Source organism: Stigmatopora argus, chromosome 17 (genome assembly GCF_051989625.1).
Source record: "Stigmatopora argus isolate UIUO_Sarg chromosome 17, RoL_Sarg_1.0, whole genome shotgun sequence".
Taxonomy (NCBI): Eukaryota; Metazoa; Chordata; class Actinopteri; order Syngnathiformes; family Syngnathidae; genus Stigmatopora; species Stigmatopora argus.
This window is the reverse complement of record NC_135403.1, coordinates 5,988,489-6,007,103: the sequence shown is the minus strand read 5'-3', so window position 1 is coordinate 6,007,103 and position 18,615 is coordinate 5,988,489. Positions and strand designations below refer to the sequence as shown.

Sequence of the window (18,615 nt, the reverse complement as noted above, 5' to 3'; positions counted from 1 at the left end):
GAGCACTAGTCTCGTTCGACAATTTTATAAGAGTCATTAACGAACGCACACATCTTTCTGCTTCATTTAGCTATTCTTAACAAGAGGCATCTATCACTGCAATGTTAGTGCTGTGCGGTCGCACTGACCTCCAACAAGCTCTGATTTATTCCAAACTGTTGCCATCCTTTCGCTGCAGGACAATATCGACACTGTGAGCCTTTAATTATGAAGCCATAACTTTAAACTTGCATCAGTCCTAGCTGATTGCAAAACATGTTAATGTCAAGAAACCACAGTCTGGTTCTCAGTTTTGAGAAATCCCTTGTTAGGGTCACACTTAGAAAATGATTAATTCAATGAGTAAATGTATAATAGTGACAATGACCACTGTTGTGGCACTTTTTCTCTTATCCAGGTTTGACAATATATTAAACCAATTAGTTGCAGTGAAGGCTGTTTTTTTTGCAACAGTGTCAGTTTTGTTTACTCGGCTTGAGAACAAATTAAATGGTGTGTCATCAGCAGTGCAAGCAGTGGAAGATTGTAAACATGTTTTTCCCCTTTACCCTCCCTTCGAAATGAGTAATAAAACGACCGCTGTTAGAAGATTTAATTCTGAGGAAGCCTCTCTCTGGGGCTCTGCGACACACTAAGCAACACCATACAAAAGACTTCAAATTAGAAGACGCTTTTATCAACCCACCAAAGGCACCTTGAACTTTGCAATTATAAAGTTGAACATTTTTTTTAAATATTAAATACAAATATCACATATTACTCAACTCCTGCTCAAATCTAACTTAATAAAGTTGATCCCTGTCATAAAATATGAGCAAAGAAAGGAATGAAGTAGACAATGGAAGTTTCTTTGTAAAATAACTTTATTTCTAGACTACATAGTAAGGCAGTTAGTGTTATTTTTAAAGATCATAGCCTAACTGGCACAATATTTGATGTATAGTTTAAAATGCTCAGGTCCCCAAAAAAATCAACTATATCATACAGAAAAGAAATAAAAATTCTGGAATTTTGTCTGTATTTATAAAATGTTTTCCCTCAAATAAGTGTTTTTTTTTTTAAAACAAAATCCCAATAATTAGATACATCAGACAGTATAAAGTGGGATCAAAGTAAAGAGTCTTCTAGACCTACAGAGTTATTGATCTGCAGTCTTAAGTTTTTTTCCCAAATGTGGTGTATTTAGTTGGTAGTGGGTTTTGCACATTAAAAATAAATACCACAATACTGAAAAAAAATCAATTTTTGCAACCTGCACAAGTCTTTCATATCTGTATATGGGCTTGCGTGTAAATGACTTGGTTGTTTATCTAGGGAGGAACCATATCCCACTTTTAGTCTCATTCAAATCCCTCAATCAAAACCGACTTAAATGCTTTTCTCGCCAGGGCAAACATGGAAGGCTTGTCAACCTTAAAAGCATTTTCACACCATAAGAATCAATTCACATTATTATTGGCCAATGGAGGTTAGTGCTGATCAACAAGCAGAGCATAAGATGTTGTCAAGAGCCCACGTTAGGTCCTTTCTCCAAACTGATGCAGTGAACATTCCATTAAGGTCCGCAGCAACACTCTCTTTGTACAGAAGGCTGCAATTGAGTGTGTTATAAATTGAGATAATGTAAAAATAAAGTCCATTGTCATCCCCAGATGTCTTGTAAGTAGCGTTTCTGTTCCCTCAAGCCAGCCAGTATCTTCATTGCGTCTAGTTGGTCTATCTGAAGTTCAGTCTTGATCATCTCTATCAGGGTGTCATTCACATCTTTAGCCATGTTCTTGGCATCCCTGGCCATAGATGATGTCAGAGCATTATGTCAAACAACCAAAAGGTGGCAAACGGCGAGAGAAACCATGAGATAGTGACTATTTGTAATCTATTAATCTACTGAACTTGTAATATGTTATTCCTCTGCATCGCACATGAGTAAAATACAGTACAAACCTCTACTTTGAAGGTATGTCATCAAAATTGCACCAGCAAATTTCCATTCCCAATGGATTATTAAAGGTGTTTTTAAAAAATCAATTCTGCAATATTTCCCAATAGCATGTTGCACAATTCTATCGTTTCAAAATGCATCTTAAATGATCTTGACGCGTGTGTTTGCTGTAGAAATAAACAGTGGGTAGGGACACTTACACTCCCTTCCACTAGTTGGTAGCACACAGACGTCGTGCCTTGCGATCTGCCGAAATAACTGCCCAAATTTTCCCTAAGTAGAAGTGTGAGCATAAATTGTTGTCCATCTACGTGTGCCCTGCGATTGGGTGGCCACCAATTCAGGGTGTCCCCTGCCTGCTGCCCGAGGTCAGCTGGGGTAGGCTCCAGCACAAGAATTTTATGTCTACTTGATTTGTTTTTTACCAAAATTTAAATAATCTTCTTAAACTGTAGCATCGCCATTAATCGAGATTGAATTAAATCGTGATATGAATTGTATCGCCAGTAATTAGGCAATACACACCCCTAATGGTTATATACAAATACAGTGAATGAAAATCTCAATGCATCTTGAATTTTGACAGTGACCACGATGGAACACATTGATCATTTTGCATTTCATTAATTAAGTTCAGATATTTCAAAGATGATTTAGGAGAAGCATCTAGCTCCACACTGGGGATAAATCAAGACCCTCTCAATAAATAATAGGAGTTATAGCCATAATACTGCCACTGTGAATCTTTGTTATGTGTCATTCATTGTCTACCTGCAATTGCACTGATGGAAATGTATCAAGTGTATCAAGATTTAGGTGTGAGGAAAATAATATTTAAACTGTGAGATAATGCAGCCAAGGAAAGCATGCAAATAAAACTCTTTGTTGGTTAAGTGTGCATTTGCATTCTTTGCAGGGTGTTTATCGAGCCCTGAATTTTTCATGCATGAGCGCAGCCCTCTTTTATAAATCTTCATCACTGTGCAATGCATAAGAAAATATTTCCTCGACAATCATGACTGGCTTATACACCCATTATAAATTGTAGTTTAAACTTGAATCAATGCTTACATTGCATATTTATGCAAAACGGTTTTACTATTTAGTTAGCAAATGATAAATTGCACATTAATTTCATGCAGGTGACAACAACACTGACTTAATAAAATAATAGCAACAATTTAAAGCGTAAGAAATATGAATGGCCTTGTGTAAAAAATAAAAAATAAAAGTTTAAACTGTTAGACGCATTGGTATCTCAAGTCCATTTGGATTATCTTAGTCTTCTGAATAAATAGGGTTATTGCTTTGACCAGACATATGATAGAAAGGTTTGAGGGGGAATGAGTGCCATTCATTGTTCATTCTGAATATGGCTTTCTGAATATTAGCTTTGTCAAACATGGACAGATCGAGCCAATCACTTTTTTTAAACAGGGTATAAATATCGTTTACGGTAAATTTCACGTTTCTCAGAGAAATGTAAAAAAAAAAAAGAGCTATTTACCTAGAGAAAAGTTATGTTAATGTGAAACTTAAAACTTTGTGGTTTTCATTATAAGGATAAGGAAGTATAGTTAGAATGACTTTAAAAGATTTAACAGACAGAAAATATTTGTTCAGGCCTCTTAATGAAGTAAGCAACGAGATAAGGACCCTCATAATTTTAACTCTAGGTCATCCAAGGACATTTAGGAGAATGATGTGCTGTCATTTGTGTGCACAGTTTAATTGATTTGCTTTTTAAAATTATTATCATTGTTTATGTTTGTTGAAAGTTCCAATGAATAGCACCACAAGTTTAAAAAAATATATAAAAGAAGTCTTACCCGCAGACAAAGATGCAACCATTGTGTTTGAGCAAGATGTTGATGATTTTTTGGCTTTCAAGTAGCAGGTTGTGTTGGACGTATCTAGGAGTTCCTCCTGAGATGAGGGTCTCCTCTTCCTTGGGGTCCTCTCTTGAGAAACACACCTTGAGATGGTTCAAGGTACCACTTCTCACAAAACCCTCTAGCTCCTCTCTAGGGAAAAGAAAGACAGAAAACATTGAAACCACACTGGATTAATGTTAAAAATGATGTAAAAGTGCTGTAGGTGTGCATGTATGTATGTGTACATGTATTTATCTCAGTCTCTTAGTTTTGCAACTAAGCTAAATAATTTGCATTTGCTTGTCACATTGATTTTGTACACAAAAAAATGGATTTGTTTTTAACATTGATATAAAAGGGCACTTTTATTCTCCGTTGTGTAGTCATTTTCTTTGACAGGAGTGTCTGCATGGATGATATGATTGAGGTTTTAAGCTTTTGCAATGATCCCAACTTCTAACAAAATCAGTTGGTTTTGTCAAGTATAATATCAGAGCAGTCATTTTTGTTAATCCTGCATATTCATGGACAAACATCATAAAAAAAACACTTCAGAAGTTTTAACCGACATTACAAGTCAACAATTCTCACTTTGCTTTCGGTAAACGGTCGATTGGTCGCCGGTCTTTTGGTCGCCGGTCTTTTGGTCGCCGGTCTTTTGGTCGCCCGGAAGGTAAGTGATAATTACCATTTAAATCGTTGCTCAAATTCCCTAAATACAAACTGTGAATTACTATTTAGTCATACTTAATGCCCTAGTAATTATTAGGCTAAAGAAAAGCTCCAAACCTTTTTTTGTCGTCGGTCTTTTGGTCGTCAGTCTTTTGGTTGTCGGTCTTTTGGTCGCCGGTCTTTTGGTCGCCGGTCTTTTGGTCGCCGGTCTTTTGGTCGCCAGTTGTCGCGGTCGGGGCGACCAAAAGACCGCGACCAAAAGACCGGCGACCAAAAGACCGGCGACCAAAAGACCGGCGACCAAAAGACCGGCGACCAAAAGACCGGCGACCAAAAGACCGGCGACCAAAAGACCGGCGACCAAAAGACCGGCGACCAATCGACCGCACACGTTGCTTTCTGTGTTTTTTGTTGCTTTCTATGAAGTTTCCATCATTGGCATTAAGGAAAATATCCATACATTTATTCTCTGCAACCACATTTTTTAAAGGCCTTCAAAATATCTTGGTGATACATATATACATATTTATTAGCATATAGTAAAAGGGATCATGTTGATACACTAATTTACATATTAATTAAGCATACAGATGCATTTATGCCCGCAAAGACTGTTACTGGTGTATCTGGAGAAAGTATTAGTTGTACGAAATATGAGGACTTGCATTCCTTCTCCAATACCCTTCTGGCAAAATCTGGAAAGTTTTTCATTCTCATGGGTAGGGACTGAATCTGGATATGCAGAGCAATGGCCTTCTAACACCACACTGAAATCCATCCAAAATACCCTTAAGATATTGTGTGCAGATAAAAAATAAATAAAAAACTGCCAGGTTCAATAGAAACAAAAAACTAAAATGTGCAAAAGGTCCAAGGAAAGATGTGCCAGACAGCTAATTTATTTTGCTTAACAGGAAAACCAGAAAGGTCAAGGCTCTGTTCTAAACACATTTCTCTAATCAAACCTGCCATTGGGTGTACCCTCATCGTACCTCTGTGAGGTAAACTTGCCAAATTCTCTCCTCTTCCTCACTATATTCAGGGCCTCCAAAGAAGATTGTCCAGAAGCAAAATGGAAGGAAAATATGGCTTTGACATCTCAAGTCAAAGTTGTGCCTCAGGTAAACCAACAATTTATTTAACACATAAAATGTGGCATGGAAAAGATGACTGTTGTGTTTTATAGTTTTATCATGCAGGGAAAAAAATATTAGTACCAATTACTATACAGACATGAGAAAAAAAACCAACCAGTATAAGGGGGGGAAAATCATAAAGTTATTCCAAAAATAGAACTTATATTGACCCAAATTTAAGGTCTTCAGTTTAATATCTTTGAAATGTTGCAGGAAGATGGAGTACCGAAAAAAAAAGTCTGTAGATATCAAACAAGATGCGAATACCTCACGAGCATGAGACAGAGATTAGAAACTAATCCATCATCCAGGTGTATAATCGGTGATTTACATATGTGCTATAAAGCCAACATTTCTTAAGCATGCTTTTCAATTAATTTTACATCTTGGTTTGTGGCCAAATTACAATACAGCAATGTATTCAGTGCCTGGGAGTCTTTCCCTTTTTATTTAATTATTTTTTGTAACAGTGGCGGGGGACCTATTATGATTCATTTTATCTATTTTTTTTTCAATAAAATTTCTTTATTTTGGAATAAAAATGGGCGACCAGGCAGAAGAGTGGTTAGCACATCGGCCTCACAGTTCTGGGGTCCTGGGTTCGAATCCAGGTCAGTCCTCCTGAGTAGAGTTTGCATGTTCTCCCTGGGCCTGTGTGAGTTTTCTCCGGGTACCAAAGACATGCAGGGTAGGCCGATTGAACACTCAAAATTTCCCCTAGTTATGAGCGTGAATGGTTGTCCGTTTCCTCGTGCCATGTGATCGGCTGTCCACCTATTCAGTGTGTCCCCCGCCTCGTGACTGAAGTCAGCTGGGATAGACTACAGAATCCAACCCCCCCAACCCTTTTGAAGATAAGCGGTTCCGATAATGAACGAATGAAAAAAAAGGGTACCAGATTTTCATAATTTGCAGTGAGGCAGCAAGTGCTTTTAATGACTGATTGTGAGTATATAGAATGTGTTGAGTAATTTTGCACAAATAACATTAGTTAGCAATAATTTCATGGCTATTTTTGATTCACTGCCATTTTCTGTTGTACTAAAAGGAACAAATAAAGAATAAATTGTGTTATGAAGACATTCTATTTGTCTGAACAGTACAATTCTTTAATGGTGTATCTAAGAGTTATGTGTCTCATTAAATGGAAAATCAATTTTTAGATTTATGCATTTTAAAGGAACCATTTATTTTTAAGAAACAGCTAATTAATTAGACAAGGACAATCACTAGACCCAATATTAAATGAAATAACCTTAAAAACCTTGAATGTCTTTATGCCAAGATAAGAAATTAAATATTAGGCATTGGCATAATATCTAACAAAGGGTTCCACAAGCCAAGTGATGTGAGAATGTTCTAACCACACAATAAACGGGAAAGTCAAACCAAGCTTACCTGAACAGGTAGTCTCGTTCTCTGTAGCGGCAACCAAAAAACAACCAGGTCTCCCCAAACCCTGCATCAGGATTCTGCTGCCTCTCCTTTTCTCTGAAAGTCAAACGGGACAGTCATCGAGCAATCTAAATTCATAAAGAGCAGATAAACAAGACTGCACCATTTTTTTGCAGCAGCAGCAGAAGTAAATAAAGCATGGTACATTGCTAAGCAGAGACAGCAACTGCCTTTTCTTCAAAAGAAACGCCTGATGCAAGGATGTTATGTGTATGATTACACAGGGATAATTTACATAACTTGAAACAAAGAGAGAGCATCAGATATCATACTGTCAGTGTCAAATAGGTATTCAATTCTAAAAGCAAAATGTAAAAAATTGGTACCCTTATTTGAGGCCACAATCTGGAAAAAGTGTGACGACAAGAGAGCTGCTCTGCTGATACCTGCCCTTCTAGCAAGATTTAAAAAAAAAAAACTGAAGAAAAAAAATAGCTGACCCTCTCAACCTTCCGTGACACCTTAAGTCAGCAGAATCTTAAAAGCCTTCTCACTTCCTGCCAGTTGCAGGGAGCAAAGTGAGAGCAGCCATAAATGGTTGCCAAAAGTAATATACATAACAATGCAAGACATTATCACGATTCCTATTTTTGATGCTGTGAGGCCTACAAGGTGGCGTTTTTCCAAGCCTTCACCGATAAATTTCTGACTCCATTAAAATAGGCACATCATCACAAAAAATATACTTATTTCTTTCTGTGGCATTGACAACGATATATGGGTTAAATCAGGAGCCTGGAATAGGCCTGAAAGTGGCTATGTCCATCCATCTGCTGCAAATTTGGCATCCAATCCTTTTTGACTTGGAGGATTTATCGCTGTAAATGGCAGGCAATGAGTTCAATATGAAGCTAATAAGCCTGAAAAGTGTTCTGCCTCAAGTAGGGTTGGGTACCGAATGTAAATGTATTCATAATTATTCTGCCCTTGCTACTTCCCCGCTGTATCTAGATAGAAATTTCCTCAAACAAGTTAATGATTCTTATTACCCTAATCAACATTGATATGACTCAAAGGAAGTGCAACTCTCAAACAATGAACACATGCTGTCTTGTACCAGATCAGATCCAAATGATACCCAACCCCTAAGTGAATACAGTTTAAGAGCTATATTAAATAAACAAACAAAAAATTATATATCTCTATCTCTCTCTCTCTCTCTATATATATATATATATATGTATATATAAACAGAGCTCTAGAGTATTTGTAAAAACATCAAAAAAGTCGCTGAGATCACTGGTCATTTTAAGACAATTATAGCGTTACATATCAAAGTAATCAATATGTAGACCTAAATGAAGATTTAGTTTGACACTTGGTGTCGCTACAGTACTTTATCAATACAATACAATACTTAAGTTTTTTATTTCACTGCTTGGATACAAATACTACTGAACATTTAACATAAGTGTGTGTGGGGTGTTTGCATATGTTAGTTTATTTCGCTAATGCTCTCATTTATTTTCTTTTGATTGAGACCGCCTTCCGTCACTAAAGCAGCATGTTCATTGACCATGGCCCATAAACTTGTAAAACCAGTTGAATCACAACGGTGTTGGAAACACTTCATTTAGCCTACTATGGAGTTGTTTGTTGCATTTTCCATCATTACCATTTTTCATTTTAAAATATTATCTTAATTGTTGTATTTTGCTGCCCTCGCTTCTCATAGCTTTTGTGGTCACGCACCCTACAATAATATGAAATTCCTTGACTGGGTAAACAGAATCCCCAAAAATAATAGAAAGATACAGCTAAGAATCAACAACACCCACAATGGGCAGGGGTGTTCACCCCAGTGCTTTTTGGATAAAAAGACAAAAATCAGATACCGCAGAGAAACAGTGGGGTATTTCCCCAGGCCATGGGAAGTATTTGACTACACAAACGGATCATTGTGATTCATAAAAAAGAAAAAGGGCAATATTGTGTGATTTCATTTTGTATTCATTCCAGTTATTTAGTAGTAGTCATGTATTTGTCAATTGTACTTAACCAGTATACAGTAAATAGCAGGACCAAACTATTGTGGATTAAGAAGTGCTCGTGTCCTGTCCGTCTGTGCAGAATAGCTAAATGTAAGTAAAGCTAATTGAGTTTGAACAATATCTACAAAGGACACAGTTATTAAAAAAAACTAAACTAATGTGTGAAGATGAATAAAAAAAGAAAATTGTATTACTCCAATCTCCTCACTATTGCTTTAAAAAGCTCCAAATTAGGCATAAATAGCAATAGAAGTTAATCGAGCTCTTTACATGATCTCTTCTGGGAAATGCTGGATATCCAAGAATGTCCTTTACGATTGAATTCACTAATGGATTTTTTTCTGTGTGTTATGCATTGAATAAAGCAACGGACATCTGATTCTGGCTGCTGAATTGTGCTTATAAATGAATACTTTACTCGCTCATAAGTCACTTGGGCAGAGGCTGCATTTAAATAGATAAATAGAAGAAATTGTACTGAACTAGTTCAAAACTTGTTGCACATAAGACAAATTCTAGCTAGGAGATGTTTTTTAAGAAACAAGGGACAGCAGCTATGATTTTTTTTTAAGAATAAGTCTTTTTTTTATGAAAAAAGAATTTTCCATAGTCACATAACATTGTGACATCATGATTATCGTAGCAGGACATTTTAGTATCAAAATGCACATCCAGCAAGCAGAAAGGTCAAACAATCACACAATTTCTGAGCCTACTGTCTTGTGGATTGCTCAGAAGCACAAAAAATCTTGCAAGCTGTAAACAAAAAGATTACTTTTACATGAAGGCTTAAGGTGAGTGTATTCCTCCCTAGACAGCATAATGAAATGTGCCAAAAGGAGAAAGACAAGAAAAGCATAGGAGCTGTCATTCAAGCATGCAAGTGTTAGAAAGAAACTAAGGACAAGAATCTCTCCCTCTCAGGTTCACTACTATGTAGTGAAAACCTCAAAGTAAAACTTCCAGCACAATATTGATTCAATAAACCTCAATGGTGCTGAATACCCTATTGCAGTGTCTGTCAAGTTTTAAACCAAGTACAACCTCAAAGCTATTCTTAGCATGCAAGTGCTTCGATCATAAAGCATGAATACAGTAGCAATAGTAGGCAGAGGCTGCATTTAAATAGACAAATAGAAAAAAATTGCACTGAACTGGATTAAAACTTGTTCCATATAAAACACAAATTCTAGCCAATAAGAGCTAATAATTTGGTTGATAGCCCAACTGTCAATAATTATAAAAACCTATACAGTGGTACCTCGAGATATGAGCTTAACTCGTTCCGGGACTGAGCTCGTATGTCGATTTTCTCGTAACTCAAACGAACGTTTCCCATTGAAATGAACTAAAAACAAATTAATTCGTTCAAACTCTCTGAAAAAACACAAAAAAAAATGTTTTATTTGTTCTAATTTGCCATCTATTAACAAAGTATCAAATAACTAGTGGTTTAATAGTATACTAAAATGTGTTTAATAGAACTAAAATTAGACGGATTTCACAGAGGGTAGAGAGAGAGGAACAGAGAGGGAGGGGACTTTTTGCACGGCAACACGCTCGTAACATAACATAAACAAATTTAAATGAACTTGGATTACGATGCAGACACTCAAAAATAAATTTAATCTAACCTTACACTAAACTTAATTCTAATTTAGGTTACATTTTTATACCTTTCTTCTCCCGGCCGGGTTGGCTCTATTTGCCCCGCCTCCACCCTGAGTTTCAGATGCAACCTAACGATGGTAGTTTGCTTTTGTATTTCCTTCAAAATATTCCGTAAATTATGCATACAAATGTCCTCACAATCGGATAACGCACGACCACTTGCCAACGAGTAGTATATATAACTCTCGTATTAGCGATCGCCTCGCCATTCGCAATGACTAACGGGAGAAAAAAAACAGAAAAAAATGCATCGCTCCGCCTAGTGCTCGCAGAGACATTACAAGAGGGAGTCGCGACCAGAGAGACATTACACGAGGGAGTTGCGGGGAGAGAGACAGTGCCCATGATGTTCTTTATGAGCAGCCTCTCGCGTCCGCTGTCTGTTCGAATATCAAAATTTGTCTCGTACCTCAAGATAAATATTTGCCCGAAATTTTATCCGTATCTCGGGCCACTCGTATGTCAAGGTACCACTGTATGTCACTATTTTTGCAATAAATAATTTTGTTCCAAAAAATAATAATTTAGGCGGAATGGCTGCCACTAAGAGAACTACAGCTCAATTTCTTTAAAAGGGACAATTTATCAATGTAAATATTTCCCTTTGTACTCAATTATTGTATTATTTCTTTGATTAAAAATAAAGTAAATATCAAACTTCAGCAAATGGATGCCAAATCCAAAAAGAAGAGACAAGTCCTATTATTTGCATCCTGGCCAAGAATATTTTATGATCCGCAAATAGCCTCAGGTAAACTCATTTTAGTGTGCTCGTCACCACTAACCGCTTGCCCTGAAGGGATCAATACCAATATAAAAAAATCTGGGTTCCATTTTGAGCAGTCCACACCAGAGCCTTTCCCTGAATACAAATTATAACATTGCATCTACACACTCTCAACAGGATGGAACAAAATCCCACGAGGAGGGCAGCAACTAGAGCACTCCATTTGGTCGGTACCAGAACCGTGCCTATTAGTGAGGGAGGGCACAGGGTTAAGACTTGATAAACATCTCAATTATCTTGTATGATACATTCCATGACCGTGGTTCACTCGCCTGAATTCCGTGCGGGTAGTGTGGATGTTAGTGTCAGTGTAAACGATTGGCGACCATTTTAAGGTATACGGTAGTCAACATTTTGCCTGAATTTAGCTGTGTTCAACTGCTTGGCTTTGGTATACGTCATTTGTTGGTATAAATTGCAATATTTCCTTGACAAACCAGTCTGATAGGTAACCTTATTATAGTGTAAACACATGCCAGAATTGAGTGAAACAATACAAGTATATTAAATTTGTATCGAAGCAAAAAATGAATCCTGTCAGCCCCAGGGATAGACAGATGGGTGGGTGCACCGGTCACCCAATCACAGGTCCAGCACCAGAAGGGGGTCAAGCAACACCAGGTGTGGTTCATCACCATAACTGACCAACTGACCACCAGTCACTGGATTGTCTTAATCAGTTCACTGTTAGTATCTTTTCTCGTTTCTTCATGTTCATGTTGTCTGATATCCTAATAACTGTTTTGCCCTAGGACCACGCTTCTGGCCTAACGGTCTCTTGTACCTTCGCCTTGGATTTTCCCACGGACTACATGGCTCTCGACCCTCAAATCACGTTCGCTGACCTGCCTACGCTGCTTCCCTTGTGCATTCTCTCGGTCAGAGTACATTACAACAAAGAGAACTCGCCACGAGCATAGCTGTCTTTGTGCCTGCTTCGGGGCCCTCCGCCCACGATCATAACAGAATCTGACGAAATCCTTTGGTAAAGTTTGTATGAAACCTATAGTTAAGCAAGGTTCTACAGTCAAAACAAACAGAATAGGATCAAATCTCTCTCACCGACTTCAAACTGAGCATTGTTATTACTATAAAAGAGCAACTAATATCACACATTTTTTATTAGATTCCATTTAAAAGTCAGCGTTATATTTTTTTTGCTTCTGTCACTGTTGTGAAAGGGGGCCAGCATCAAATTCTGCATAGAGCGAGAGATCAATGCCAGGCAACTGGCCTCGGGAACTTGTTAAAAAAACAAATGGCACCACCAAGAGAGCCTGTGCCTTTTCAGAGAGGCTTCTTCCAAGAAACACAGAATGCAAAGATTTATTTTGCTTGCAAACAAGCTTCAATTAGAAGGAGATGACAAGGTGTGATCAGAGGGGAGACATGCTGAATGAGAAGGTATGTTCCAAGGTGTCTCCATGGAAGAAAAATTTGGGTAAGGATTTGAATATTGCAGTTACTTTAACAAACAGATTTGCATGAATAAAATGTTGAAATGGTAATTTTGATATTTCAAACAGTTGCAATGTTGACATATCAGGCCTTATCGCTGCTCCAAAGTTCACGGATAATAGGCAGCTGCCAAATTTTAAAAGAAAGAGGTTAGATAGATTATACGAAACGGGAAATCAAACAACGGATTCACAAAGAGGGTCCCAACGGTCCCTAAACAGGCTGTTGTAGCATTGAAAATAGAACTTTTGGAAACACCACCACAAGTTAAAGCTATGCTGAATATTACAATGCCAATACTGCATTATTAGAAAGGTTAATGGTTGGTAGTAGCTGGCAATGATAGAAAGCCATTACATTTTCAATTAAATTTCAGTTGCAGCTGGTAAAATTGAGCTAGCTGCTCACTTTCAAAACTTTCTAGCCCTAATCAGTCAGTCGACTCATTTTTCATTTCAGGGCAGATAGCAATGTCGAGCAAACAACTGCCAGCTCCTGACTGATCATATGAATGTAGAATACATTTTTGACGTTTGTGAAATTTGGTCACTCCAACAGTTATCTAATACAGAATAAAATGAGTCACTGCTGGATTTGACAATCTCCAAGTCAATTTGGACCCAGATAACATAAATTGGATGAACTACCAGCTAAAGTCATGTTACAGAAGGAGGACTATTCTTCATAAGTTCATTTCTAAGATTTAATATGAGCATTGACATTGAGTGCCCAGTTTTACTGCCTGTTAAGTAAAGCTCCAAAATATTGTTGACCTCTATTGACTAAAAAAGATAGAAGGAAGCTCAGACTCCCAAGCCAAACCGTCCTTGTAAACCATGTTGAGACGATTATGACTACTATAGATCGTGACCGGACGTATGGTCGCCCGGACGTTTGGTCGCCCGGACGTTTGGTCGCCCGGACGTTTGGTCGCCCGGACGTTTGGTCGCCCGGACGTTTGGTCGCCCGGACGTTTGGTCGCCCGGACGGTTGGACGCCCGGACGTTTGGTCGCCGGACGTATGACAACATGACAGAGAGTTTACTGTTGAAACCAGCTCTCAAAATTATATTCACCCGGGCGACCAAACGTCCGGGCGACCAAACGTCCGGGCGACCAAACGTCCGGGCGACCAAACGTCCGGGCGACCAAACGTCCGGGCGACCAAACGTCCGGGCGACCAAACGTCCGGGCGACCAAACGTCCGGGCGACCAAACGTCCGGGCGACCAAACGTCCGGGCGACCAAACGTCCGGGCGACCAAACGTCCGGGCGACCAAACGTCCGGGCGACCAAACGTCCGGTCACGATCTATAGTAGTCATAATCATCTCAACATGGTTTACAAGGACGGTTTGGCTTGTGCCTTGCACATTCAAATTAAAAGACATTTACTCTGACCCTTTATTTTTCTCTAAACATCAACTTCTCAACACATCTCTTTTTCTTGTTTAGATTGTTACAATATATACTTTTTAGAAGCGAAAAAATTCTGAGCTGAAAGAGACATTACCACCTATCTCTTCTTCTTTTAAAGGACAGATCAAATTGAGGGAGGAAATTTCGTTTAACACCCATCATCTCTCAAAATGACACATCAGATTCATGCTAATCTGACAAGTATTCAACCACAATCACCTGCAGTTACTGCTAAGGCGAGCCATCCTCCAAAAAAGGTTGGCTGTCCAGAGAATTTAGTGACAATTGAAGTTGACTGGGGCATAACCTCATCTGTGCAAAGTCACCCGCGACTTATAAGTGTCAGTCACACTAAAAAGGTTTGCGCTGCTTCCTGACAAGTCCACATAGACGTGGGCTCGGTTCAATGCACTGCTATCAGCCTGCGCAGGAGAATTTCCAGACTTAACTCTTTATGACGGGTCATATTGTAATCTTGTGGCATACCTGTCATTTCAGAACCTCCCCAAATTTTTCAATGTCACATCAAAATATTCTTCACATCTATAATTAAACAAACTGCAAAAACACCCTCATATTAACATTTGCTAGCAAGCATTTACTGTGGTCTGTATTTTTACATTTTTTAACAAATGTATGCATTATTCTGTTGCTATAACTCCTAAAAACACACCAAACGATATAGCGCATGTGAATATATCATGTTTATTGTAAAGGACCTCATTTATTCTTAATGAGAAGACCAAAACAATCTCTGACTTTATAAAGCCATTTTTTCTTATTACAGTTTTCCCAAAATGCCAAAGAGGAAAGCATACTCTTTTTACACTACCAAAAGGACAATGTGTGTCGTCAGAAATGGCTGAACTTTACATTTGAAAAGAACCCTACACTAAAAAAGGTCTACTATGTTTGTCCAAGGAATTTTGCCAAGGACTGCTTTCTAAACAAAAAGATTTTTATAGCGGACTCATACACAGATTACCGCTTATGCAAGATGCCATCGAAACTCTCAAAAGCACCCCCACAGGTAAGCGGAATCCTATTTTGCCACCCTAATGAAAACATTATGTGACCATGATTTTTTTATACAAGCGAGGTCACAATGTAGTATTACAGAATACTATTTTCAGTGTTTTAAAATGAATGCTGTAATGGGCCTAGTATTGGCATCACATTAGCATGTCTTTGGTATAAATATTGTCCTCATAGTTGGACTGAACTAACTTTTATTTTTTTATGAATGGAATTTGGCGCTAACTAACATTTAGATAGGGCATTAATTAAACCGTTTTTTTAATGATAAGATTAAACAACTGACCTCGAAAAACAAACCCAACATTGACAGACACCCATGATGCAAAAACAACTTTATATTAAGTCGTTTCTGAAATATACAACTTTCACAAATCAACTTTAGATAAAATTGTGACTTGGATGTGCTTTAGAATAATAGGCCCCGCTTTAAAGAGGGCCTTCTCAAACTGTCGGGGCATATTGTGCAGTGTGGCCATGCATTTTGAGATTTGTGAACATCTATTACCAGGCCTGGAAATGTCAGAGCAGCAACCTCCACAACAATCTTCAAGAAATCAGCACAAAGTAAATTAGCACGCATGAATAAACATTTGCTCACCTTTGCTGGAGAAAGCCAATGAAGGGTGCTACGCCTGTGCCAGGTCCAACCATTATGAGAGGGATTGATGTGTCAGGTGGACATCGAAAGGAGGAGTTGGGTCTCAAACCCATATGGATCTGAAGTGTGAGATTCGCAGAACATTAGTGTGCATTCTAAATAATGGAAGTAATTAGAACATTGCTGAAGAGCCACTGCAGGCCTCCCAATCTATTAATTGATCTACTTAACATTCTAAAATGGGCTAATGAGAAAACTTATGAGCTCCAACTAAAATCCACAGGGTCTGTTAGAGAGGATTAAGTTGCTTTAATTCAAATTTCATTTGATTATAATCAACTCAAAACATCAATCTTAAACCTGGCCAATCAGTAGAGTCTCAAAAACGAAAAGCCAAATGGGGTATCATTATTCTCTTTCAGGCAAATTTCCCCATGTGTCCAAGATGAAAAAGCGTGCATCAAACGCACGGTTTTCTGACCAAAAAAACATATAGATCAGCACCGCTCCACTACTGAACAACAACAGATGAAAAACACAAATATAAAGCACTCACAAATAGCTGAAAGCCAAAAATTACACCTATTGCTTAATTTCAAAAGGTATAAGAGTACAAAAATCCCCAGATTCCTAGTTTTGAGCGCATTTATTGTTATATATCAAATCCGATACACAATGAAATCCAATGTTTTAATTGTCAGTGATAATGTAATGCCCTTGCCAGAAGATAAGATGGGAATTGGGACTGCTCTTTCACACACTATTGAATGTTCAACAATCCAATAAACAAAAAAATGTTATAAATCTACCTGTGGCAGACCATTGTAAATGCAGTCACATAAAAAACTGCATTCATTCGTCTAGGGCAGTGAATGAGTTAAAAAGTTATTGGTTATTATTATATTTTTTCTGTTATCTTGTTGCGTTGAAGAATAAGAATTATACTATACTCCGACCTTTGCGGATGAAAGTAATAGCTGATACAGGCCTAAGAAATTTTATTTGTTCAAATAAATGGTGAATGCCCGCTCCAGCAAAATAATTTATTTGTTATCAGCTGCTCTTCCCCTACCAGTTTTCTTTGGGAAAGTTCATATTTTCTCAAGTCTACCAACACGCCCTTTATAATTTCAGCCTTCCCTTTATCGTGTGTGCTCACCTGCGGCAGGGCAATGCCACACTGCGGTTCAGCCTTCCCTGGGAGCACAAGGACAGGGGTGGCGAGGTCAAAGAGCCAACCTGTACAAAGACCCCGCCTACCCACAGGTCGACCCGAGGATGCTGGGAACTCGACAACACTCAGGACAAAATGTATTTTGCCCGGGTGTTGAAGGCAGGAGCTGTGAGTTTAAGAAACAACAGACAAACTGTTAGATGCAAGTGGTAGTGAGAGAATATTTATGTACAGAGCCAAACAAAAAGAGTGGAGGAGTAGAATTCATTCAGACAAAATACAACTTTTGAAGAATATACCCATTTGGACAAGAACTGATCAAAGTAACAGAGATGAAAAGGCTTTAAATGTGATGTGGGGTAAAAAAAAAAAAAAAAAGGAGTAGCAGTGAAATGAGGCTCCTACGATCTATGTCTGCATGATTTGTCCAAACAATTTTCTACCGAGGGCTTGATACATAAAATTTTAAATATTCAAGGTACAATTTTACACACCAGTACTTCTCCTTAGAAGAAAGTAATGGTACAACTGCTATATAGGTCAAGGTATGATGATTGTACAACCATCTATTTTCTAATGTTTACGCTGTTCAGAGATGCAGAGAACCTGCAAGCCAATCCATGCTGACTGGGTGTGAAAGCTAAAGCCTGGATTTGTCAACTGTCAATCACAGGTCAAAGTGTAAAGATAACCAGTCACACCTGAAGGGGATTTGCTGGCTGCACTAAACCCGGATGCGCCAAATATATATGAAGAGTCTATAGAGTAGGAACTATAATACAAACTTGGGGGGGGGGGGGTATAGGCAAGTCACAATTCACGAATAGGTCACTGGCCACTAAAGGGTAGTGCCTACTTTAAAAAAAATATTTCTTACAGATAAGGTTTTAAAGTCCAAATATTATTAAATAGACAGTCCCTGAATCATGGTTATTTTCCTATTGCGGCAGTTCTTGGAACCTATTAACCATGATAAATGAAATATTACTGTATCTTTGTATCAATTAATGAGTGAGAGGCGGGACAGCCTGTGTGCAGTCGTTTGGTCGCCGGTCTTTTGGTCGCCCGGACCGCGACAACGGGCGACCAAAAGACCGGTGCCCAAAAGACAGACGACCAAAAGACCGGCGACAAAACAAGGTAAAACAACACGGTCGGTGTACACATCAATAAAAGCCAACAATGGCCATGAGCAGTTTCACTGAGCTGACGTGTGAGTGTATAAGAGTTTGTATGTACATGAGTTGTCCCCTTAGGAAGGGACATCAGTCAGGGTCTTAACAAGTTCTCCACCAAAACACAATAAAAGTACGGGAAATTTGGAGCTTTTCTTTAGCCTAATAATTAATAGGGCATTAAGTATGACTAAATAGTAATTTGCAGTTTGTAATTAGGGAATTT

The 18,615-nt window shown here is 38.2% G+C and overlaps 1 protein-coding gene across 11 annotated transcripts in view; it reads right to left on the bottom strand.

The window, feature by feature from the left end:
* The window catches only part of mtrr (5-methyltetrahydrofolate-homocysteine methyltransferase reductase), a 57,282-nt gene that overhangs the window by 24,673 nt on the left and 13,994 nt on the right, over positions 1-18,615 (bottom strand). For 10 of the 11 annotated variants that reach the window (XR_013305800.1, XR_013305805.1, XR_013305802.1 and 7 more), the window contains exons 11-14: positions 17,200-17,380; positions 16,041-16,159; positions 7,023-7,115; positions 3,772-3,966 (exon numbers count right to left, since the gene is read on the bottom strand). Coding sequence is in view for 1 of the 11 variants with exons in the window: in XM_077624196.1 (XP_077480322.1) it covers positions 1,643-1,787; positions 3,772-3,966; positions 7,023-7,115; positions 16,041-16,159; positions 17,200-17,380 (733 nt within the window). In the remaining 10 variants the exon portion in view is untranslated. Of the gene's footprint in view, positions 1-845; positions 1,788-3,771; positions 3,967-7,022; positions 7,116-16,040; positions 16,160-17,199; positions 17,381-18,615 lie in introns of those variants that run through there. The other variant, XM_077624196.1, reaches the window with a different exon arrangement.